General features: G+C 39.6%; 2 protein-coding genes across 7 annotated transcripts; both read left to right on the top strand.

Moving 5' to 3' along the window:
• The first annotated feature begins 5571 nt into the window (after nucleotides 1-5571).
• On the top strand, nucleotides 5572-13274 carry LOC117496389. Its single transcript, XM_034148039.1, has 8 exons — nucleotides 5572-5640; nucleotides 5743-6081; nucleotides 6184-6301; nucleotides 6510-6601; nucleotides 6693-6939; nucleotides 7169-7438; nucleotides 7584-7693; nucleotides 13224-13274. Exons 2-8 carry the CDS (start codon nucleotides 5878-5880, stop codon nucleotides 13272-13274), a joined length of 1092 nt encoding a protein of 363 aa, XP_034003930.1. The 5' UTR covers nucleotides 5572-5640; nucleotides 5743-5877.
• Nucleotides 12568-21872, top strand: LOC117496394. 6 transcript variants are annotated; one of them, XM_034148045.1, is made up of 7 exons: nucleotides 12568-12900; nucleotides 13224-13280; nucleotides 14361-14428; nucleotides 17621-18669; nucleotides 19246-19401; nucleotides 19967-20062; nucleotides 20557-21872. In XM_034148045.1, exons 4-7 carry the CDS (start codon nucleotides 18304-18306, stop codon nucleotides 20764-20766), a joined length of 828 nt encoding a protein of 275 aa, XP_034003936.1. In that variant the 5' UTR covers nucleotides 12568-12900; nucleotides 13224-13280; nucleotides 14361-14428; nucleotides 17621-18303; the 3' UTR covers nucleotides 20767-21872. The 6 variants fall into 6 exon arrangements, 4 of the variants coding, with proteins under 4 accessions (XP_034003936.1, XP_034003933.1, XP_034003937.1 ...); XM_034148042.1 differs by having other exon boundaries at nucleotides 19246-19407; XM_034148044.1 differs by lacking the exon at nucleotides 12568-12900 and having other exon boundaries at nucleotides 13014-13280; nucleotides 19246-19407.
• The last annotated feature ends 3656 nt before the right edge of the window (nucleotides 21873-25528 follow it).

Genomic DNA, 25528 nt, shown 5'->3' with positions numbered 1-25528 from the left:
TGCCTTTTGTTGCAGGATGGGGGTCCATCCTTCCACAATAATTAATCTTGCCGTCAGTTTCAGTCGGTCCAGTCCACACTAATGTAAACAGCAGCGCGCTGGTCTCGTGAGAAACGGAGAGTGGAACAACCAATCACATCTTCATTATTCTCCTGAAATTTAAATGTGCCCATTCGCTAGTCTGACACAATATATATATATGTATACTGTATAAAGGTCTGGTCTGACAGGTGCGTGGTTCTCACTGCGCTTCATACCGGTGCAACTTTGAACACCTTCAATATATGCCGCATTAATTGATTTGGCCTGCAGTCACCGCATCTGGGCTGAATTAAACACGTATTATTTTAGTCCTGTGTGTTTATTAGAGGCCATGTCAGCAGGCCACATCATGCCAGCGCTGCGTTCACAAGACATACAAGCCACAAACTGGCAATCGAAACATGCTACAACCAAATCGGAACCGGATTTCGGTTCCCGACCCTCATCACATCCCCAGCCACAGCCGTGGTCTTAACCGGTCTTGACATAAAATCTCGAGTCCTATAGGTCCGATACAGAGACAATACAAAACCAAATGCAGTCAATTCCGAGACCAATACCGTTAAAAAGTGGCTGGAGACCGGTCTCGAGTACAACACCAGCAAATATTCTCATACTAATGATTATTAATTATTATTCCCCTCTCTTCTGATACCAATACTGTGCCGATGAGAAAGTGTACCTGTAACACTCTCCAAACTACTGTAGGAGCGGAATCATTCGAAAAATATAATATAGGATAATGCTATACAATGCTAACGGAGGCGACACGTACGTTATTCACGCGCTTATCCACACGTACGTTATCAACACGCATATCTAAGATAGCGCTTTCTAAGCTACGCCGCCACTACGTGAGCGCGTACTTTGAGCGCGTACTTTGAGCGCGTACTTTGAGCGCGTACTTTGAGCGCACCTATGGTACGTCGCCGTGACGTCTGACGTCTGACATCGTCGTGACGTCGCCTGTATTCTACGTCAACCCATTCAAAATTGATGGAGGCGTTGGCGCACGTTGACACGTCAGTTCTCCGCTCAGTTAGCTTAGTTATCTGTTCTTTGGCACAAATCACACCTCATAGGCTACTGCTGCCTGCTGCAGCCTGCTACACACCGACCCCGCCCCCCCCCCCCATTCTCCGTCACACGTGCGATTGATTTATTGGCGATATACAGAACAGTGAGAACAACACAACTAAAGATGAACAAAGCGGCACTTGTTGATAAATCGTGATCTTCTCGCTCCCAGGAAAGAAACTTAAAATAATGAGACTAATGGAGTCTCTGAAAAGGTTCAAATGGGTACTTTAATTAAGTAACGTGGTTAAAGAACAAGCATAGGTAAGGAAGAGACAAAGCCGGTGATGTCTCCAGGGAGCTGCAGCGTAGAAAAGAGACCGGGTTGTCCTCTCTCATCTCTTTAATCCTCTTCTCCTTCTCTCCCGCTGTGCAGATAGTGGGACCGCCCTTCTCATATTTCAATGTTCGATATCGCGTGAGAACAGATGATTTCGACATTCTGTATTCCCTGCCTACTTCCTTAAGCCTTTTCTCCTCCTTATCTCTGTGATGACTTTCTATTTAATACCTTATAAACAGCTGTAATCGTTAGTTTAGAAGTCCTAGAAACACCGCTACGGCACAGTTCTCATTTACGGTAACTCCCTCTGACGTCATAGCTACTCACGTATGTGGAAACACTCTACGATCAACTGTACCTTCATTTAATATTCAGCAGTAATAATATCTCGACGTCTATAGATGTAGTGTTAAAGTCCGTACGTTTTGGTGTGTAACACTCCAAGTCATTTTCACTTTACATTCAGAAAACACATTATTAGCCACATGCTAACTGCTAACCGGATATGAAGGATTTTCAGAATAAAAGCTTGGCATTGAGATTTCCCAACACACTCTCACTCCCAACGCGTCCAGGAGCGACGCTTGGTCAGAATTCCGTGGCGTCCAGTTGTGACGCGCCGAGGCTCCTTCAGCGTCATAAACGGATGCAAAGAGCTTTCAACTGATTGCAATGTATTCCCATCGGCGGCGGTATTTGACGCTTAGGGAAGCACGGCATTCGTTTGTGTCGGCAGCTGTTAAAGGCAATGTGAGCGTCCATTCCCATTGGATAACGGAGAATTGTACACCCGGAAGTAAGTATTCTCCTTACTGTCGATTGATTTGACAGTGATATCTCCATTACTCATCCACTCAAAAAGACCAGATTACCTTTGTTAATTAAACGACATTGATAGGTTTAAATTGTGTACAATGCTTTTGTGTTTTTCCCCTACAATTCTGAGACAACTTGTTTTCTCTGAAATGTGGAGCGCCAAAGAGACTACACTACCCACAATCCCCAGCTATTGTTGTGACGACTTCTGTCCGCTTTGCGACAAAACCTCGTGATAAGTCAACAAGCTCTGTGATTGGATGAAACATAAATAGGTGATATCTGCACTACTCATTAACTAAAAACCACCAGATTATCCTTGTTAATGAAATGACATTGATAGGTTTTAGTGTACAATGCTTTTGTCACGTTTTCCCCTTCAATTCTGAGAAACAAGTAGTTTTGAGTTTTGGATGGCCGAAGACACTACACTACCCACAATCCCCAGCTATTGTTGTGACGACTTCTGTCCGCTTTGCGATTACATTACCCACAATCCACAGGTACCGTCGTAAAGACGGCATACCTTTGCACTTTACGTGACCAAACCTAGATGAGAGAGTCGCAGTTCTTCAGAATCAAGGTAAGAGCATGGGTAACACATAGTTATAGGAAATAAACTTAGCCACGAATAATAATAATAATAATCTAATCGGCGCCAATGTTGCTTCTGGCACCTTTCTGAGGGGTATAGTAACTAAATAATATAGGGTATTACCTAAATATAACAAATGAACTCGCCTGAGCTAGCTTGCTAGCTAGCTAGCTAGAACACGCACTGCAATTTCTCCATAGAATTTTGGAAAATAGCTCGAAATAAGGTCTGTGGTTGACACACATTTAAGAGACGGATCACGTTTTGTTCAGCCGGATAATCTCCACATGTCTACTAGGGTATTACCTAAATATAACAAATGAACTCGCCTGAGCTAGCTAACTAGCTAGCTAGAAAACGCACTGCAATTTCTCCATAGGATTTTGGAAAATAGCTCGAAATAAGGTCTGTGGTTGACACACATTTAAGAGACGGATCACGTTTTGTTCAGCCGGATAATCTCCACATGTCTACTCTGCTTTTATAATTTTCGAATCGTAAATCTATTGATAATACTTTGTATACATGTGTTTTTAGTATTAATAGTAATAATACTTTTATAATTTTTGTACAAATTACTTATTTAAATGACTGGTGGCAGTGATTTTGCTGTGCGATGATGTGAATATACCTTTAATGACAACAGTAGTAAGCATTAATTGGTTATTAGCCAAGTAGAAAATTGTAAACAACAACAATTACACTGCCATTGTTTGTTTATTTTTGAGTTTCTAAATTATGTTGTTTTCTCTCAACAGATCCTGCAATTTGTTCTCCAAAAAACAACCCTTTGTTTTTCCAAACTCCAAACAACCCAAAGGCACTTTTAAGAGCCAAGTCTGTCTTGTTAAACTGTCCTTGCTGTGTTGTACTTGATAGTCTCTTCCTATCTCTCTATTTATTTCTCTGTCTAACTCTGTTGTCAGTCTTTCTTCTGTGTCTCTGTCTGTGTCTCTTCACTATAATGAGTGATTCTGATCTTGAGGATCTCCTGAGAAGCGCAGATGAGCTGGTTGAGCAGAAAGAGTTAAGGGATGACCTACGGAGTGCTGATGATTTGCTTTGTAAAGTGGAAGCAGCAGCAGCAGCAGCAGCAACAACAGCAGCAGCAGCAACAGCAGCAGCAGCAACAGCAGCAGCAGCAGCAACAGCAGTGCCAGCAGTGTCAATGATGTGCTGGAAGAAGAGAGACAGTGAGGGAAACTTGATCTTTGCAAGACCACGTTCAACCCGGAATGTCTCCAATCAGGGTCAGTATAAGATATATATTTCTAGGCACTTGAGTATATGAAATGAATGAAAACATAACTCTTGATAAGGGAAAAGTAGTACAATTTAATGGTATAAAATAAATGTTTTTTCTGATACAGCTGGCTGCAGTCGTAACACTGATCCCCCCGTTGCTGCTCCTGACTGTGATCTGATCTTTGCTCCAGCTATCGCTCCAGAGACTGTTGGTATGTACTTCATTTGGTCTGGTTAGCCCGAAACACATATTCATACTTGTATCTTTATGTGATACGTACTTCATTTCTAAACTTCATAATTTGCTAGAATTAAGAACACAGTAGTTACAGCTTTCAAAGTTCTGGTTTGTGAATGTACATTTTCTTGCTGGACTTGTTGAGAATTTCATTTTGAAAATGTGAGCTTCCTCAACATCTCTGTGTTAATTCCCAGCAGTGTGCTTAAGTCTCTTTTTAATGTTCTGATGTAAAGTTAAATCCTAAATATGTCACATAACAATGTAGTATTTTTCAAAAGAGACAAATTATTTTTAATTCCCATTTGAATTTTTTTCCAGTGCGGTTTGTACCTGTGGAGATCCCGGACAAAATCTGTGGTTGTGCATCAGAGTCATTGAGCCTCAAGCCAGGAAAGACTGTGACTGTGATCACAATGAATGGTAAGAATCGGAAGAATGTTTGTCTTGTTTCTTAAGATAGATGTTATTGAAGTTTCTTCTTGATAATATCCAACCCTTCTCAAAGACATGTGGGATAGCTTGTCTATTAAACCTTAACATGGGTATTGAGTAAAGAATACCAAATGTATTAAAAACACCTTGTCTGTTTTTCAAGGACGACATGAGCTAAGCATGCCAGAGTTGGCTTGTGAAGCATGCGCTGCGACATGGACGACTGGGGTTGACGACCTTCTTCGGAGTGACTACTGGCCAGCTACCCTTCACTTCGCCACCATTTATGCCACAGATGTTTTCTTCTCATTTGAAGAAATGAAAATGGCTGCACCTGGACTATCCTTTCAGGCATATTTAAGGATGCTCGATCAGCGAACGTTGCGCTTTGGCCATGTGAGTATTGAAGTTACTTGTCCTTTTTGATCTATTTGTATTGTACAAATTGTAAGCTGTGTCCTTATAATTTATTTTTGACATAATTATCTGTTGATGTCCTTATTTTGTTATAGACTGGGAAGATCTCAACTGACAGCTTCATCAAAAGTTTCTTTGAGTGGGAGGCTGTGCGTTATGAGGTCGACATCATGTGCAAGGAGGAGCCCTTCACCTGTCCTGCGTGTAGCCCTGATATGCTTGCAGTTTCCGTGGATGGAAACCGCAAGCATTACCGTTTCAAGAATGCAGCTAGGTACTATAGAAAATATATAATGTCACAGTATTTGAACAAATAACGAAACAAAAGTATCTTGATGTGAACCAATCAATCAATCAATAATCTGAGATGTCATACATTGCTCCTTTGATTTATTTAGATCTGAGGAACAGGCCATTTTTGACGGTGTCTTTATAGCCAGGGATGAAGACGTCTCAAGATTTGTGGACTATATACACACCACAACCAAACATGTAATATTGCAGACTCTAATTATGTATAATATAATATCCTAATGAAGGGTTTGGTTAGGTTAGTCTTTGCACCATTTTCATCAATACATTTTTATATATTAGGTCTCCGGAAGAGGTGTTTGTGGAGGACAGTGGTCGGCAGCCAGAGAGACCTCCCAAAAATCAGCCGGCAAGCTGGATGAGGAGGGACTAGAGCTTGCCGTCTGTCGACATGGAGTGCTCCTCTGTGCTCTCAATATGTACAGGGGAGAAATCTTTGCTTATCCCCTGTACCTACAGAAAAAGCTGGCCAGTAGTATGTTCTTTTGCATGGATGTGACCTGCAAATATTGGCCCTACCTCCAGAGAATCACAAAAAGCTGTCCAGAGCTCCAGCATCTTCTCGACATGAAGCCCTTTCTCTCAGTGTTTCATGCCAAAGCGCATGACTTCAAATGTGAAGTAAGGAATTGTTACCATGTGACACAATCACTTTATGTAAAAACCTCCTTGTGAATAGTGACAAGTTGTAACGAGTCGTACTTTTGAATATATTTTAAACAGGTGAAATGGAGTGGGGCATATCAAGAGGGGGCTGGACTAACCCTAGGGGAGGAGGTGGAACAGGTCAATGCCTTCCTCTCTCGGATAGCAGTGACCACAAAACACATGTCAAAAGCAGGTGAGTTACGAACCTTTACTGTCAGTTTTCAAAATATGTTCAGAAAGGCACAAATTCCACTAACAAATTACACCAACAACAGAAACTCATAAAAGCTCATTGACGGTTATGACCATAGCACACCATTTAGGATGGCAATATAGTATAAACCCCAGTTACAGTATAAGAAGTAAGAGGAATAGTAATAATGTGATATTCTCTTTTGCAGGACGTACAGACATGCTGACGCTGATGGCCATGCGCTGGAATCAGCAAAAAGTCAGCAACTTGGCCACCTCACTGTCCCGCAGATATCTGAAGGTAATAACATAGTTTTAGAAGAATTATTTGTGGCTGCAGCCTAAATGTAGATTTCTGTATTTACTTGTCTTTAATTGTTTGACGTTTGTAGACCACAAAAGCTCTGGAAAAGCAATTGCAGAACCTGGAGTCCATGAAGGCTGAGTTGGCAGTGAGTGAAAAGCAGCTGGAAGACTGGGTCAGAGATGTGAATGAGTGGGCAGTGAGTGAAAAGCAGCTGGAAGACTGGGTCAGAGATGTGAATGAGTGGGCAGTGAGTGAAAAGCAGCTGGAAGACTGGGTCAGAGATGTGAATGAGTTGGCAGTGAGTGAAAAGCAGCTGGAAGACTGGGTCAGATGTGAATGAGTGGGCAGAAAGTGAGGACAATCTTAATGACGTTTTTCAACTTTTTTGTAGTCATGATTTATCAATTTATTTTAAATCTTCAGAATTAGTGATAACCCTCTATTGACATTTGCATTACTTATTTTTCATGAAGCATATGTAATAAAATAATATTAAAACATTTGATCAAATGTCACTGTTATTGTGAATTACTGCTTAATACACCTATTTCCTCTAAAAAGCAACAACAAACAACCCAAGGGATGCTGCTGCCTTGGCCAGCAAGATCGAAATGCTGACAGTAAGTGTCAAGAGACGTTCGCAGCGTCTCTACAAAGACACAGACAGCAACAAAGGTCGTTCCCGGATCCGCCGCAAGATCAGGGATGAGAAAGGGGTCCTGACAGCCACAGCTGAGAAATACAACTCAATGGTTCCAAGCACAGAAGCGCTGTGCCTCGAAGCCATTCTGTCTGTGGAGAAAGCTTGGCCATGGCAGCTACCAAACAGTGGTAAGTACACCAGTCTGCTGAATGCTCACAGCAAATGTGGAAAACCTTCATGTCTGATATATAAATCTATTTAAGACTTCATAGATTCTTTGAATGTTGATCTTTCATACACATTCATTCATGTTTTCTCATAAATGCTTTGCAGACTCTTTCGACCTCAGGACAAAGAGAAGAGCATTCGACCTTGTCATGGCAGTGAAGAGACTACAGGAGGAGAAGAAGATTCTCGTCACAGAAATGAACCACCACTGGAAGGTCCTTTCAACCCGCAGTGATTGTCCTCCGACAAAAAAAAATGACACATTTCTTAATGTCTTAATATGTATGTCCAGTAAGTTATTCTTCCGGTTGTTGATATGTTGTTGAAGGCATTTTCTATAATTTCATTTTATTCAGATGTTATTACATGTCTACTCTGAAACACTATGTAAACAAGGTCCCATAACAATAAAGTTGATAAAAATTGTTTTGACTGTTCACTCATGTTCTGTTTGTATCTCTGTTTAGCAAACACACATACTGATTAGCACCATGAGGGGGCAGATACACCTTTTTGTCTGATGTTTTAAAATATGTGCAATAATATAGCTATATCCTGTATATATCACATTTAAAACAACCTTCAGTTGACCAAAGTGCTGTACAAGCAATAACTACAATATTAAATAACACAATGGGAGTACAATAATAAAATATGATAAAAAGCACAATAACTAGAAACATATATTTTTTTAAACATACAAATGTAAAAATGTAATGTTCAACTAGTATTAAAAGTAATGACTAACATGAATAAAACATCTTCAGGTGTTATATATACATATCTGTCCTACACTAATAATGAAACAGATAAAATGGCATTGTATTCTGTGTACCTCATTTGTTTGATCCTCATAAATTACCTTTCAAACACCTCATCAGTTGCCTGTTTTTGACTTAGCCTACATAATTAGCCTACACCTGGTACAATGCCTTAGCCTCATATAGTCCATATTTAGCTTGATAATGGTAGTTAGATATGTAAATTAACATAATGTGTTTTTGATAGCATTGTATACCATGTGTACTTTATACGTCTGTATTATTCACCTAGTGGTTAAAGCACGTCATTACACGTTTACAGTCATTGCAATGCCGGTAAGGTTGTGTTGCTAATCTCTGCTGCATGTTTTGTTGAATGGGTTACATTTGATGAAAACATTTAAATATTAAGAGTACATACAAATAGGGGGAAAGTAGAAGGTCAATGATAGAAATATAGAATAGAAAATATCAACAAGATAGGCTACTGTAAGTGATCTCTACAATAAAAGTTTAGTGCCGGATGTACACAGATATTAATAGGAGGATGTGCAAATCAGGCAAACTAATCAGGCTTTATTAAAACATTAAATAATACTTTAAGTTAAGGTCTTTTAAATACATGTAAGCAAAAAGCTTTGGTAAATCTACAGATAAATATTAAGCCTGACAAAGTACTTAAAGTCTAATATTCAGGGTTGCCAACTTTGGGTACCTGGCTGGAGTGAGATTTTGATATCATGGGTTTAATTACACATATGCGCACTAAATGACTGCTATCGTGTCAGCAGCGGGACCTTAGCATATATATTGGATATATATACAATATATGCAAATACACAATGTTGGACACAGACTATAAAGGGCACAAAGTTTCATTCACTAATGAAAGTCAAACATGTTTGTTTCCACTGTTTTATTGTGCCTGTCGCGATAAGCAATTCATTGACTTATCGTACGATAAATAAAAATGCGCCATACGGGTCGGGGATTGACCAACCGGCTCCCACTGCTCTGCTGTCTGTTAACGTTGTTAAGAGTGGTGGGGGCGGGGAGGGAGCGGATTGACAGCTTGAGCAGCTGTCAACTCAACATTGTAAATAACCAACCAAAAAGGATCGCCGGTTCATCTTGTTTTTGGCGTGAGAATAGTTTGGGCAGCGTGAGAGCGTGAGATTGAGAGTGAAAGCGTGTGTCACACACCAGATGCGTGAGAGTTGGCAACTGCATAATTTGTTTTGGGACTTGACAATCAACTTTCCTGCAATGTTAACTACGTTTAAGCTCTTATTTTAACTGACATTACATATTAATTATACTCTTATAAGATGTATGTAGATAGTATAAGAAATGTGCAGAATATGACAGTTTAATGGTGGAGGTATAAACATATTGATAGATCTCTTGTAATGCACTGTTGACGAACCTGCGAGGTTTGTCATTCATTGCATAACTACACCGTAGTTGTGTATATGATATGTCAATAAACCTTAGAACATCTTGAAAGGGATGTGCCAAATAGGTTAAGGTTACCCTCTGAATTGTGGTGGAGTAGAATTACAAAGTAACAATAAATACTGCTGACAGTTAATGTATCAACGTCTCCATTACAAGTTTCAAAAACTAAACCTTTCTTATTTACACTATTGTCTTTGATTTATTTCCCAAATTATGTTTGTGAATTTAATGATTGTCAAATACAGTTCAACTGGGGAGTAAAACTGTTATAGCAAACCAGATAAGTCTATGATATGTTGACCTGACAAATCTACATTTTCAAATAGTACTTTTAACAGGAGCCAAATTGTGCTACATTTCAGGTGAATACTTTGATAGTAGGTTTAGAATAAGTTTCTAGGTTTTAACATAATGTTTCTTATATGGTCCGTTGCTGCAGGACTGTCACATATCGTCTTTTAGAGATGCTCCTGATGTTCCGGTCCCTGGCATTTAGAAGATCTGGTCTGCATTTCCACGTTTTGGGGCAAATTCAAATTGTACCAGTATTATTCATGACATATACAGAAGACCATAACAAAAATTGATATCTATCTTGTGTTTTAAGACTGAGGCAGCCCGAAAATAATGATTGTCACATTTGCATTAACATACCAAAAAATAAAACATTTTAAATGGCTTTACCCTATTGAGAAATAATTGTACAAAAAATACACAACAGAAACAACAATTTATTGAAAAAACGTATTGTGTGTGTGTGTGTGTGTGTGTGCGTGTGTGTGTGTGTGTATGTGTGTGTGTCTGTGTGTGTGTGTGTGTGTGTGTGTGTGTGTGTGTGTGTGTGTGTGTGTGTGTGAGAGTATGAAATGAACAGTTAGAACTGACTGCTGTCAGTTGGAGTGATGACATCATCGTGTTCCATTACACAGGTGTTTATAGTTGAGCTAACGAGCTATGAAGAGATCAAAGGTTTCCTTGTTCTGAATGAGAGATGAACCTCTTACATGCTTCACGTTTTGTGGAAGAACGATAACAGATATCTGTGAGATTTCAAAACGTGAAGCATGTCAAGGAAGTTGAGTATCTGAAGTGTAATTGTTGTGTACTTTTGGGTTAATAATGTGGCCTTTTTGGCAGTTTAACTAAAGGTGTGCGGCTGCTGCTGTGAGGAAATATCTGCCTGAAATTACAATGGGCTTTAATGGAGACATGTTGAACGTTTTTGTCACTTCATGCCCTCAAGAGGCATTTTGTTGAATTATTTTTGCTTCATTATTTGTCATTTTTCAAGCTAGGAGATGTTTTCCTACGTTTGTCATGAAAAATGATGTCTCAGGAATGTAGGGTTTTGGAATTATGGCAGTTTTAAAAAAAAATATGAAGGCAAATTTCAAACTGTCCTCCACTCTAACTCTGACATCACACACTCTGCCTTAACGAGCTGCGCAATGTTAAAGCTGAAGAAGGCCTCTTTACCAAGGTCTGAACAATGTTTAATATTTATAAAAGTATGAATCTGATTTAAAAGTTGTTTAACATGAATAATGTCAGAAAGATGTGTAACATTTTAAAGTTGGAATGAGGTTTCTGAGTGAAAGTATGAAGGAACAGTTAGCAGTTGAAGTCGCATGAAGATTGTTCAAGTGTGAAGATTTTCTCCATTGACTTCAATGGTTAAAAATGTGATGAATTATGGGATGTATCTCTGGAATTATGAAAGTTATGAATAATAAAAGTAATAGCCATCGATTCCCGACCGAGCTGAACGTTTTGATGTTTGAACAGAGTTTCTGCGATGTTCAATGCGGGAGGAGAAGGCCGGCGAAATAACGGGCGGAATCAAGATTTTGAATAACTAAATTAGATTAATAAATAGTGTCAGTGTCAGTGGCTCACTCAGATGTTTAAATAAATAAATAATCAGAAAATTCTCACTTTTCTGAAAATCTCAGACTTCTCACTTTTTAGAAAATCTCAAAATTCTCACTTTTTTTGAAAATCTCAAAATTCTCACTTTTTTGAAAATGAAAATATTCTTCTTCCAATATTCCAATAATTTCCAAATTTGCACTTTCAGAAAATCAAAAACGTTTTCAATTTTTTGAAAATCTCAGAATTTTGGCACTTTTGTCATCGTTTCTGAAGCTGTGGCGCTTTTCTCCAAATGGAAGCGTTTTGAGGCGTTTGGATCTGTCGGCCACCGTAGAAACAGAAATGCTTTCTTGGAGGTGTTTTTTTTGTCTAATAAAATGTCTTTGAGATGCCAGCTTCAGATTTTGTCTAGCTTTTTATTGATATTTATTATTTAGAGGACACACTTTCATCACACTCTCTTTGCCTGGTTTAAGAACCACAATGGCTCCTGAATCATTTCAGTGGTAACTGGGTTTAAAATAAAGCTGATTGTTACACATTGTTCTGTCGGGGTTCTGTTCAGAGAACAATCCTCTCCTGGCTCGCCAACATGATCTCATTCATACATCTTCAACTGGGATCAATGGTTTCACATTCATACCTGACACATTCATTAAACAGGTCAGAAAATGAGACAGACTCCAGAAGTGTCAGTGCTTCACTATCAAATGAAATCCATTCCACTTGCTTATTGAGAGAATGCCCAAATCAATGAAACTCCGTACCATGTTTTCACTGCTACTTTGTTCCAAGGCAGATTCTCACATAGCGCGCGCATGTTCAAGGAGTGTTGTCATAGTTGGACAGCTCAGATCTGTTGTATGAAGCGATGCCGGTAGCGGAGGTAAGGCACACACACCAAATGTTCAGGAAATGGTTAATACAGCGAAAATTAAAGCTGACGATCTCTTGGTTTGATATGTTTTCTCCCCCAGACAACATGGACATACACTGAAAAAACTGATTCTGACCCCTTTTAGATGTTACATGTTTTAATCTAGCCTTTTTTAATAGATTTGAATGTGTTATAGCATCCTTCTTATCTTTTTTAATTAATCTTAACATATTTTGTCACTGTTTAAAACAAGTTCATTTCATTCATTTAAAAATAATTAGAAAAAATTATGTACCATTTAATTACCACATAATACTGTCCTGTCTGCGCATGTGCATACACAAGCAGACCGCCACTTTTCCCTCCATTTTCCATTCGGAATCGGAAGGACAGGACTGCCTGTGTATAGCTCCGCTGTCGTGAGGTGAACATTCTCCACGGCTCTCCGTTTTAAGTAAGTAGGCTAGCTAATTTATAGCATTGGGTGTATTATATTATACTTAAATAGGTAGCTTTTTGATAGATTAACATTAGCAAACGTTAATGTAGGCCTACAGCAGCTAGCTAACTGTTAGCCTAGCTTAGTTGTGTAGTAATGTTTAAGTAATTTAAATGAAGTGTAACATGCATCATTAACATTATAAGATAACTTAATACTGCTCTCAAGTTAAATACGTGTTAAATTCAATCTTTGTCTTGTTAGACTTTATTATTAGTTGTTGGCTAATACAAGTTGAATGTTAAACTGCCTGTTCCTATGGCTTTTTTTTTTTGTAGCTTCAACTTCCCCGCTGCCCGGCTTGTATACTGGCCATGCTGTCTTCCTGACCGACTGTAAGTATGTTTTATTTTATTCTTATCACTGTGGTAATATTAGGACACAACTAAACATATGAAATCACGTTGGTAAGGGTGCTTTTGGTAACGTTACTCTCTGGCGGCAAGGGGTTAATGTTACCGCGGCTAACGTTCATATCTTGGTCTTATAAGCGCTTTCACACCGGACCGGAGTACTTTCCCCCCCGAACTAGGGGGGAGGGGGGGTAGTCTTAGTTTCGCCAACACCGTATATAATATGCTATAAGACAAAATGCGTCTATGATGTATTTTCGATCTTTCCAATCCAGACGAGAGATCTTTCTCTCCCCCGTGCCCCGTCTGTGTGCGAGGGGGCGGGGCAGTTTACACACAGGCGGCTGCTACATGCATTCAACACACGGCGGAGAGAGAACTAAGCGCTCCGAGGTGTGTTTGAATGTTACCCGTCTTGAGGTGGACTCTTTTAGTGAAGCCGTCCAAGGCCATAGACAAAATGGAACCACATACTAACAAAAGACACAAGGTCATCAATGTCTCTCTTTACCTTTGGCCTAATTGTAAAAACAAAACAGTGTGTGTGTGTGTGTGTGTGTGTGTGTGTGTGTGTGTGTGTGTGTGTGTGTGTGTGTGTGTGTGTGTGTGTGTGTGTGTGTGTGTGTGTGTGTGTGTGTGTGTGTGTGTGTGTGTGTGTGTGTGTGTGTGTGTGTGTGTGTGTGTGTGTGTGTGTGTGTGTGTGTGTGTGTGTGTGTGGCCTGTTTCCGACTCCTATTGTGGAACGTTACAATATAATCATTTAATGTCATTATACATGTACAATGAAAGAAAAGCTTCTCCCTTTTTAAAAGGTGCAATAACAGTTTAGCATGTAAGGGTGGTAACACAGGCAATTTGTCTAAACATTTAGCAAAAGTGCACCACATCCAGTAATATTTAGGCTCTATTTAAAAAGAAAAACGTAACATTGTTTGTCACAAAGAATTTTGTAGGATTTTGAGTCATTGGCCTAACACAAGTTAGTAATCATTAGCAATCAATTACCTTTTTTCATTTACCATTATTATTTTTCATTTCTGCTCATCTTTATTTTTATTGCAGGTTTTTCTATCTGATGTTGGTGTGATGTAGAACAGAACCTTACTCTTTGGGGACCTCATGTTGTTTTGGTAAGTCAATTTATCAAACAAATTCCTTACTCTTCAAGTTTTGAGCAAACTATTAGGATTTTCGTTTAGTTCACTCTGCTTAGAGATCCAAATTATTTGTAGATCACCATGACCCAAAGGTGACTGTGAAACACCATCACTAATGTTTGATTCCCCCCCCCCCCCTTTTCTCTCTTTGGTGTTTGTCTAGTTTATGTGGCAGTGTAAAGACTGTGGCGCTGAAGTGTCTAAGTGATCACAAATTCTCAAACATTACAGACTAAAACATAGTCATTTTGGGCGTGGCCATCATATTAAGTGTATATATCCTGATTGTCCATGCATTTTTAAGGCTTGGAATACTCTTTTGGTACACTTGTCAAGGAATCACACCAATACCTCAAAGCCCTCTGCTGACATATTTACTACATTTTCCTGTCATCTATGTGGCTGTAGTGAACTCGGAACAGAACGTGATTATTTTGTGCACATAAGCCATCATCTGAGAAACAATGAGACAGTCACTTGTATGTTTAAAGGCTGTGCATACAAATCCAACATATACAGCACCTTCAAGTCACACAAAAGACGGAAGCACAGCTTGCATTCATTGGTAGATTTTAAGGACGGTGTTGTACAAGGAACTTGTGTAGGTGAAACTGGAGAGCCTGGTGTTTCAAACAATGAGGACATTTGCGATGAAAGTCAGTTTGATGATGTTGATTTAGATACGTCGAAGGATCAGCCAGAAATAGAGCAAAAAATTGCGGCAGTGTTATTAAAGCTGGAAAATATTTTTCATGTGCCAAGTGCTGCAGTTGATGAATTGCTGGAAGAATTTCAATATTTGTTGAGCACAGCATCTTTGTGTAGTACAAGAAATGTGATCCATGACACACTAAATAGTTACAATCTACAAGTTGACCAGTCGGTCATTGAAGAACTTGCATCTGCTCTGTGTACATCTAATCCTGTGTACAAGGCTATTGGTAAAGGTTGTCCTTTGGCAACATCCTTTAAACGCAAGCAATACTATAAACACAATTTTAAAGTTGTGGAACCCATAGAATATATCTTGGATGAGAAAGATAAAAGAACGCTACAGTATGTTCCACTATTAAAGTTTTTGCAGCAGCTTTTCACTGATGGTCACATTCTTAACAAAGCATTAGACAGTCAACTCATATCAGAGGATAGAGGAGAAGAAGTGGTATACAAGTCTTTTCGAGATGGTTTGTTTTTCAAGGATAACCATTTTTTGTCAGGAGGTGAATTGCGAGTGTTACTGAATTTGTATGTCGATGACTTTGAGATTTGTAATCCGCTTGGCACATCTCGTAAAAAGCACAAGATCTGTGGCGTTTATTGGACTCTCAGCAATTTACCACCAGGTTGCCATTCTTCGTTATCTTCTATTTATTTGGCCTTACTCTGCAGGTCTGACGATGTGCGAACATATGGCTATGAAAGGGTCCTAGAGCCCTTGTTGAGGGATCTTGTCATTTTGGAAAGTCAAGGTATTTTTATTGCACAGCTTGGAGATTGTGTTAAGGGCACAATACAGTGTGTCATAGCTGACAATTTGGGAGCACATGGAGTAGCTGGATTTCTTGAGAGTTTTTCAGGTGGGTACATTTGCCGTTTTTGTGTGGCACAAAAGTCTGAAATTCAGGAGAGGGAAGTGAGTTCAGGTGCATTTACTCTCCGAAGCAAGGAGATGCATGAAACGCATGTCAGATCAGCACAGGAAAATCAAAAACATTGTTATGGTGTTAAAAGAAGTTGTGTTTTCTCTGCACATCTTTCTCATTTCAATGTCTGTACTGGCTACCCTCCAGATATTGCACATGACATCTTTGAAGGCATATTACCAGTCGAGTTGGCACACTGCCTCAATTTGTTCATTTCCAAAAGATATTTCACCCTTGAAAATCTCAATGAGTCCATTAAGAAATTCCCTTACAAGTGGACAGACAAGAGTAACCGTCCTCATGCTATTCCCAGGGCATTCACGGTGAAGAAAACTATTGGAGGAAATGCTCACGAAAATTGGAGTCTTTTGCGATTGCTTCCATTTTTGGTTGGACAGTTGGTGCCCCCAGATGAGCCAGCCTGGCAGGTCGTTTTGGACCTTAAAGATATCGTCGAACTAGTTGTTGCACCAGTGCACACGACACAATCCATTGCTTTCCTTGAAGCCAAGATTTGTGACCATAGACATAGGTTACAAGAGGTGTTTCCGGGTATAAAGATCTTGCCCAAACATCATTTTGTGGAACATTATCCACAGATGATCCGGTCTTTTGGCCCACTAGTTGGGATGTGGACAATGAGGTTTGAGGCGAAACACAGTTTTTTTAAGCAGGTAGTCCGCCACACACGCTGCTTTAAAAACATACTCTTGTCCCTGGCGGTGAAGCATCAGTTCATGATGGCATATCATTTGGAGTCAGCCACAACCGAAAAGTCTAGCCTGACTGTCTCAGCTGTTTCAACGGTCTCTGTTGATATTTTGCATCAGGATGTACAGAAGGTCCTACAGCTGAGAGACCCTGATATTGCTCACATTCAGCTCACAAAGAATGCATCTGTTAATGGAGTGAACTACAGGGAGGGTATGGTTATTGCTCATGGCTCTGCTGGTGGCTTGCCAGAGTTTGCAGAAGTTATCCAGATGGTTGTTGTGGAACAGAGCTTGAGCTTTATTGTTAAAGAGCTGAGTGCTTGGTATAGGGAGCATTTTAGGGCATTTGAGTTATGTCCCACGTCACAAGTCTCTCTCATTCAACTTGGCGCCTTGGTAGACCAGTACCCCTTGGCAGATTACAGGATTGGAGGACGGCGAATGGTGACACTTAAACGATTCATACACATAAAAGGTTAGGACAGTCATTTGTGTTGTGTTCATGTGTTGCATGAGTTGACATTAAGACACTAAATATGGTAACAAGAGGGTTGCTTTACAGGAGGATTAATTTCGTTTTTAGTCAAATTGAAACTATAATCCTTGTGGGAATTTTTTTATGGAAGGTATCCAGTCCTCTGACGTCTTCCTTAGCTAAATTACCCTCATGTTGCCATGTATTATAGAAATGTGCATGTTAATTAAACTTACCTACTCTAACTTTGTTCATAATAAAAGTGTATACTTAAGTAACAACATTGTCAAATATTTATTTAACAACATGTTGTTTTGTGTCTTTTAACAATTAGATTGAAGAATGGCACGACATCTGAAGTTGAGGGTCATTGTGGACACGGATGACTGTAGAAGACTTGATCTCCATTCAGGAATGCCAAAAACTCTGACAGAGTTACACGATACAATTTGCCAAGCATTTGGAATTGAAAGAGACTTTCGTATTCAGTTCATGGATCCTGACTTCAATAATGATTTCATGAATGTTACATCAGTACAAGACATATAGGACCGAAGTACGATCAAGGTGGTGTACATACTTGATGATGTGGGTTCGAGTCCATCTTCTTCAGTGCAGAATGCTCCCAGCACTCCTGGATCATCTGGAGCACCAGTAAGCAGGCAAACATCTTCCAGTGTGTCGTCATTATCCTCAACAAACTCGGATAGCACCATTATTCTGCCACGTACAGACACTGAACTGAGAACACGTGCATGGCCACGCAAATTCCCCATTCCTCTCTTTCCATACAATGTAGAGGTGCAGCTTCGACGTGGAAATGAGAGCTTCAGAGAAACTGGCACTCGACTGCAGATCACACCAGGGCTGAAATCGGACATCTTGGAGAAGCTAGCCGAGGACATTTTCCAGTATACGGCATATCCACAAAATCTCCAAATAGAGGAGGTAGCAGGGGCACTCGTCCAAAAATGTCCCTGTTTGAAAGAACCATCTGCCACTGGTTACTATGGCTGGATGATTAGCCTAAAATATAAAATGGCTAATTACAGGACAAAGATGCGAAACCTTGGCTGTCCAGAAGTGACTGTAAATGCTTTGAAAAACAAATCAAGTGATGAATGCATCCCAGCCAAAAATGTAAAGAAACCTAAAAAGGCTGAAGTCAACTATTGTCCTTCACACCCTGCTGGCGAAACAGATGAAAGCCTAGAAAATCTGAGACTTGAACTATTGAATGATGTCAGACAAAGAAGCAATGCACCGTGTGTAAAACAGAAGATGTCCAAAACATTCTCCTACAGAAGAAAAGAGGTGGTGCAGGGAAATCTATCTGCTGGAGAGTTCAAAGCCAGGTGGCCTGCACTTTTCCATATTGATGAGGTAAGTTATATATTTCACATGGTGAATGTATGGTGAAATGTCTATTTATCGTACACATTGAGCTGATACAGAGCAACATGATCATACATTTGAAATGGTGTTTCTGTCCATCTGATAAGTCCAATATTCACTATCTTTTAGCTCTGTTTTTGCTCTCCACCAACTCCTTAGTAAAGTATTTGGCTCTTTAGCTGCTCAATGTTCCGCTTTCCTCACCAGCTATTCTCTAACTGTATCTGTCTGCTGTTTGATTGTCTGAAGAAAACAGCTGCTGCTGGAATTGGGGTTTTCACTTTATACCTCAACATTTTACCCATTGTCAATTAAAAAAAGTATTAGCAAGGTTTAAACAACCATACAGCTTACAGGTCTAGTTTTAATTCCTTGCAATTACCTTAGATTAATAGAAATACTTTGGTTAGAACACACTGTACACCAATACACATCTCATCAAGGACTTGGTTAAAGAGGTCAAAATGAGAATCTATCCTTTAATTATATAGTAGATACAAAATATCATTACACCAATGGCTGAATGTGCTCTTTGTCTTCTGTCGTTTTGTTTTTGCATAACAGATACATGCTGAATTCCAGCGCATAACAACTATCCCACTTGAAACGGCCTTCATGGCGCAGTTGGACAGCCATCTACCTCAGCTGACATCTGTCTTCCAGAAGAAGGGAGGAGTTGTTGGCCAGAAACTAGCCAAACATCTGGCGATTTTGCAAAAGGTAAATGTGTGTATACACTGTTTTATACAAATTGTCATATACTCTGTGGAGCAATTTTATGAAATGTACCTGTCTAGTACCGTATAGAGCCCCATTTGCCTAACAACAGCCTGGATTACTTGCCAGGTGCAAGAATGCAAGACACTTTTCTAAGGAAATCTGATCTTAATAATGCAATAGTGGCATACTGGTTAGAGAAGCAGGCTTGTGACTGTAAAGGTGCAAGTTCAATCCCCAGGTGGGGAAAGTGAAAAAGCAGAACCTGCCTTGAGCAAGTCACTTAATCCTCAGTGGCCAACAGATCAGACTGTGTTTGTACTTGGCAGATTCCAGGTGTGAACTGTGAAGAACAGAGCATTGCTCTTGGTGAAAAGTCCCTGGATGAGTAGAATTAGTAAACAGTGCTATCGCCCTAACACATTCAGACCTCTGACATTGTAATACATTTAAGTCACAATTCTTTAACATACTTTAGGTCAGTCCATTTACATGTATAATGAAGTCATTGCAATATTGTTATTATTGATGTATTTAGAAATATTTTAATTGTAATTTGTTTACACAGGCAACAAGTGATGTTAACCTTAAAAGGGAAGCAATCCTCAAGGCACTTTGCATCCACCTTGGTGAGGATGATGGACATCTCATTCGGGAGTATATGGTGAGTCATTGTAATTGCATTTGCCAGTCACATGTAGTGTTTTAAGATCCTAGTGTCAGGCATCAATTTTAGATAATTATTTTTTACCTTATAAGAAGCATGAAGGTTGAGCATATTTATATGTATGAATGTTGATATTCATCAACAGACTAAAGCATTTCAAACCATCACCTTGTTTCTTTATACGATGAGGTTGGCTTTATTCATTGTTTTTCTTATTGTCCAATGGAAAGACCATAATCAACAATGTCTTAGTCCACCTGTCAATCCTCTCTGACTTCTGACACTGATCACCAAGCTTATTGGGTCGTACGTAAATCTTTAAAAACACCTCACACATATTTAGTTTGATTCAGAAATATATACAGTATGACCAGCTTTGTTTTAAGGGATTAATAGGTATGTGAGCAATATTACAAAAAATGTATAAGATAAAGTATGTCATTAAAATTACATATATTGAATGAATACATGTTTTTTCTTTAAATATACAGGACATCGGAGGAGATGACATCACCAGAGACCTGCAGAAATCTACCATGGGCGTATACGTCATCAACAAGGATGGTGGAGAACCTGGACATTATGACGACGTTGGGATTTTTGTTGAAGGACTAATCATTCTGGACAACATTGGATCTGTAGCCCGAGCTTGTGCCATCATGCTGGGAGTCATCTATACACTGAACATGGCAAAGAGCTAAGGTACTACTATGAATTCATTCAGAAAGTGCTCTTGCAAATGGATGGTGAAAGGCTTTCCCCCAAAGTCCTTGGACTGAAGAACAAGATACATGCTGGACTGTAGGATTTCTTCAGCCGCTCTTGTGAACCGATGCCACTAAAGCATTACAAAAACACCAGTCAAACCTCAAAGGTTGGGAGAAGAATGTGGAAATGTTGATGGACTTAGAAGACATGTATTACATGTATTAATGTGTAGGTTATATTCTCCTCAGCTGTGTAAGTCACATGCTTCATGTTACGTCAGGATTTATTCTCTGTCTGTTTCCACTGCACTTTGTTGCATTTCGTTTTTATCGAAACGGCAACTTTTTCTACCTTAGCCAAGCGTAAAACATTTTATTTTTTATATTGGCAATTTACATCTAGTTCTGGAGAAGAATGTGAAAATATTACATGTATTAATGTGTAGGTTATATTCTCCTCAGCTGTGTAAGTTACATGCTTCATGTTACGTCAGGATTTATTCTCTGTCTGTTTCCACTGCACTTTGTTGCTGTCATGGCCTCCACCTCTGCCTAGTCTGTCTCTCCCCATGCGTGTGTGTGTCCACAATCCAATCACCTCTGCTATAAGACTCCGGCCCTGACTCCTCCACTTCGCCATATCGTAGACTCTGTAACCACAGTCAGTCACGTCTCCTGTGCCTGCAGCTTCAAGCCAGCCTGACTCCTATCCTGTCTCCAGACCACCTCCAACGTTGGACCCTGTCCCGCTCCTCCAGGCTCTTCTCCCTGCACTCTCCAACCTGGTCAGACCTCCGTTCCCTTGGACTCCGTCTAGCTTCCCTGGCTCAGACCCCCCTGCCCAGTAATATTCAATAAACGTTATTATTGTGTTTGAAACTCCTGCCTCCTGTCTCTGCTCAGCTCCTGGGTTCCCTGCTAGCCTTAACAGTGGCCAGATTGTACTGTTAAGGCTAACAGGGAACCCAGGAGCAGAGAGTTTCAAGCAAAATAATAACGTTTATTGAATATTACTGGGCAGTAGGCAGGGGGGTCTGGGCCAGGGAAGCTAGACTGAGTCCAAGGGAGAGGGGAACGGAGGTCTGACCAAGTTGGAGAGTGCAGGGAGAAGAGCCTGGAGGAGCGGGACAGGGTCCAACGTTAGAGGTGGTCTGGAGACAGGATAGGAGTCAGGCTGGCTTGAAGCTGTGGTTACAGAGTCTACGATATGGCGAAGTGGAGGAGTCAGGGCCGGAGTCTTATAGCAGAGGTGATTGGATTGTGGACACACTCACACACGGTGGAGGCCATGACAGTTGCATGTTTTATTCGAATCAGAAGATGTTTTGTGTAAGACACATGCTTCATGTTACGTCATTTTGTACAAGATAATAAAGTAAGAGTATGTATCAAATATGATGTTTGTTTTTTATTTTAATATATTGAAAGTTAACATAGTAATAATGGCTGAAAATGTTTAATTAAATTCAACTTAATTTTTGTATGTAGAAATTAAACTATTGAATTGATCTGAATGTACAAAAAGAAAAAAGGTTACTGTTACATAATCCATTTTAGTATACTTAACATGGGTTTAGTGAGTACATTTTACTCGGAATAGTTGAGGTGAAAATTATCAGTATAATTAAATTGAAATTACTCAAAATAGTTTAACTGAAAATTATCAGTATAATTAAGTTGAAATTACTCAAAAATAATAAGTACAGTGAACTTAAAAAATAAATCTGGATTTAGATAACTTTGTTTCGTGCATCCACTTACCTTAATAAAATTAAGTAAATTCAACATAACAATTTTTTCAGTGTAAGAATATTTTTTTTAAAGAAGAGGAAAGTAAGTCATCAGCTGGTAGCAGTTAATCAGTTAACAGTGATGGCGGCGTCTCACTTCTGGAGAGGAGTTTCGTCTTACTTTAGAGTCAGTTGTATTTACATTCAGTATCACTTGTTATGATTCAATGTGAAAGAGTATACTGCTCAATAAATAATGATCACTTCACCACCTCTCTTGACATCTAGGCACTTGAGAGTGAGTCAGAGGCAGAATACAGGGACAGTGGAGAGAGGTCCATTGCTGAGGTGAGTGATGAAAGGGAAATGACAGTTGAGAGTAAATTGTGATGTGGACTCTCATCCCAGGATTTTAAGGAAATCAGTGGGGATATTGAACAGGAAACATTTCAGTCAAGGGGCATCATATGACCAATATAGACAGAAGAGCAACATTTATTTGAACATTTAAGTCAATGATACCATTCCTAGGTGAACTTAACATCCGTATGGAGTCAGATCAGTCTCAATATTAATAAATGCTCACAGAAGGATTCACAAATGTATTTTGCGATTTATATATAAATGACTCTCCACAACAATATCTCTCAATGCACTCACAAATAATTATTGTTGTATATAAATGTACAAAAAATGGGGCATTTAAACTGCTTTTTATTAATTCAAAGACAGCTCTGAATTAATAATCAAATATGTTTCCTTTCTTTACTACTGGATGAAATTACAAAATGTACCCATCATTTTCCTCATGCTAGTATAGCCACATAAAAGTATCAAACCACCTGTTAAAATGCACCAGAATACAGGAAATCTATATTTTTTTTCACCCCCCGTTAAAAATGTCCCCCCCACATTCAGGATGCTTCCTACGCCCATGCATTCTACAGTACAGGAAAGAGATGGAATGAATGAATATTTGACAAGCCAGACAAGCCACATTGCTAAAACATCACTTCACAGAGTTCCCGGAGCTCAAATACCTGCACTTGCATTAGACCCCTCTGAACCAGCTCCATTGCTTAGAACATCAGAGCCACCAAGGAGTGAAAGTTCTGAGGAATCAGACTCTAGTAGTCATAGTAAAGATTTGATAACTGTGATCCAGAGGCAAAATGATATTGCAGATGTACTAATGTTACATCAAAAACAATCCTCACTTCCCTCCAGACAAATACCTGTATTTGATGGTGACCCTTTAAGTTTCCAAACATTCATGCGAGCATTTAAACATGGCATTGAGAATAAAACTAGTTGTGATGATGATAGACTTTATTACCTTGAACAATACACTAGTGGCCAACCCAGGGAACTGGAGAGGAGCTGTTTTCACATGAAACCAGAGAGAGGTTATGCTGAGGCACGAAGACTTCTGAAAGTTCATTTTGGAGATGGATTGAAAATTGCAAATGCCTATATGGAGAAAGCTCTCAACTGGAGCATGATTAAACCTGATGATGGAAAAGCATTACATGCCTATGCCCTTTACCTGAGAGGATGCTGCAATGCTATGACGGAACTAAAAAGCATGGAAGAACTGGATCTTGTATCTACTTTAAAACTCATTGTGTCAAAACTGCCATACAAGCTGAAGGAAAAGTGGAGAAATGCAGCATTCGAGCTTCTGGAACGAAACCACAGAAGGGCCACATTCTCTGACCTTGTTGTGTTTATAGGAAAGCAAGCCAGCATTCTGCAAGATCCCCTCTTTGGTGATATTCATGATGTTATGCCATCCCAGAGAGCCATCCCAAAAGCTACTACATCTTACTCCAAACAGCAAATCAGCCAACAAGGTAAAACTAGTAGCTTTGCCATAGCAATAGAAAGGATGAACTGTAACACTGCAAGTCCAAAAAACTATCAACGACCTGAAATCCTGATTACAAATAGGTGGGATGGTAATTGTTGCATTTGCAAGAAAGGCAAACACTCACTGAATGAATGTGAAATGTTAAAACTGCAACCAAGTGATGTAAAGGTGCAACTATTGAAGGAACAAGGCATATGCTTTGGATGTCTAACCAGGGGACACATGAGCAGAACTTGTAGGAAGAGGATGACATGCCTACACTGCCAAGGAAAGCACCCTAGCATTCTACACATCGATAAACCAACAGAGAATGAAAACGACCACATGACTAATTGGCCTAAACGATCAGTCAGTGGGATTCCTGTCATTTTGGATAAAGAAGAGGATATCGGGGCTGGAAAAGATTGCAAACTGTCAATAGTACCAGTACAAATAAAAGTTTCCAAAGGCAACAAAACTATACAAACATATGCCTTTCTTGATCCTGGCAGCACATCAACCTTTTGCACAGAAAATCTGATGCGACGGCTGAATACAACAGGACGGAAGACTACAGTTCTCCTGCAAACAATGGGTCAAAAGAAACCAGTGGATAGTTATGAAATAACTGGACTACAAGTGGGGGATTTGGATGGGAATAACTTTATTGAGCTGCAGAAGACATACACACAAACAAAGATACCAGTGACAAAGAGGAACCTTTTCTCTCAAAAGGATCTCAACAGGTGGCATTACTTGAAGGAAATACAACTACAAGAAATTGATGCGGATGTGGAACTCTTAATCGGAGTAGATGTCCCAAAGGCAATGGAGCCCTGGCAAATCATAAATAGCCAAGGTAATGGTCCTTATGCTGTAAGAACTCTCTTAGGATGGGTCGTCAATGGACCGCTTAGTTCAACTACAGCTGTGGACACATTTGGAAGACCAGTGGCATCAGTAAACCGCATCTCAATTGAAAAACTGGAAAACCTTCTTGTAAATCAGGACCATCATGATTTCCCAGAGAGAGAATATGAGGGAAAACTTCAAATGTCAGCTGAAGAAAGTAAATTCAGGCAGCTGGTATCAAGTGCAGCTACACTGAAGGATAATCACTATTATCTACCTTTGCCACTTCGTAATAGTGATGTCATCATGCCCAATAATCACCATA

The sequence above is a fragment of the Trematomus bernacchii genome, unplaced genomic scaffold (genome assembly GCF_902827165.1).
Source record: "Trematomus bernacchii unplaced genomic scaffold, fTreBer1.1, whole genome shotgun sequence".
Lineage (NCBI taxonomy): Eukaryota > Metazoa > Chordata > Actinopteri > Perciformes > Nototheniidae > Trematomus > Trematomus bernacchii.
The sequence above is the reverse complement of the archived record's forward strand: the minus strand, read 5'-3'. Positions and strand labels throughout refer to the sequence as shown.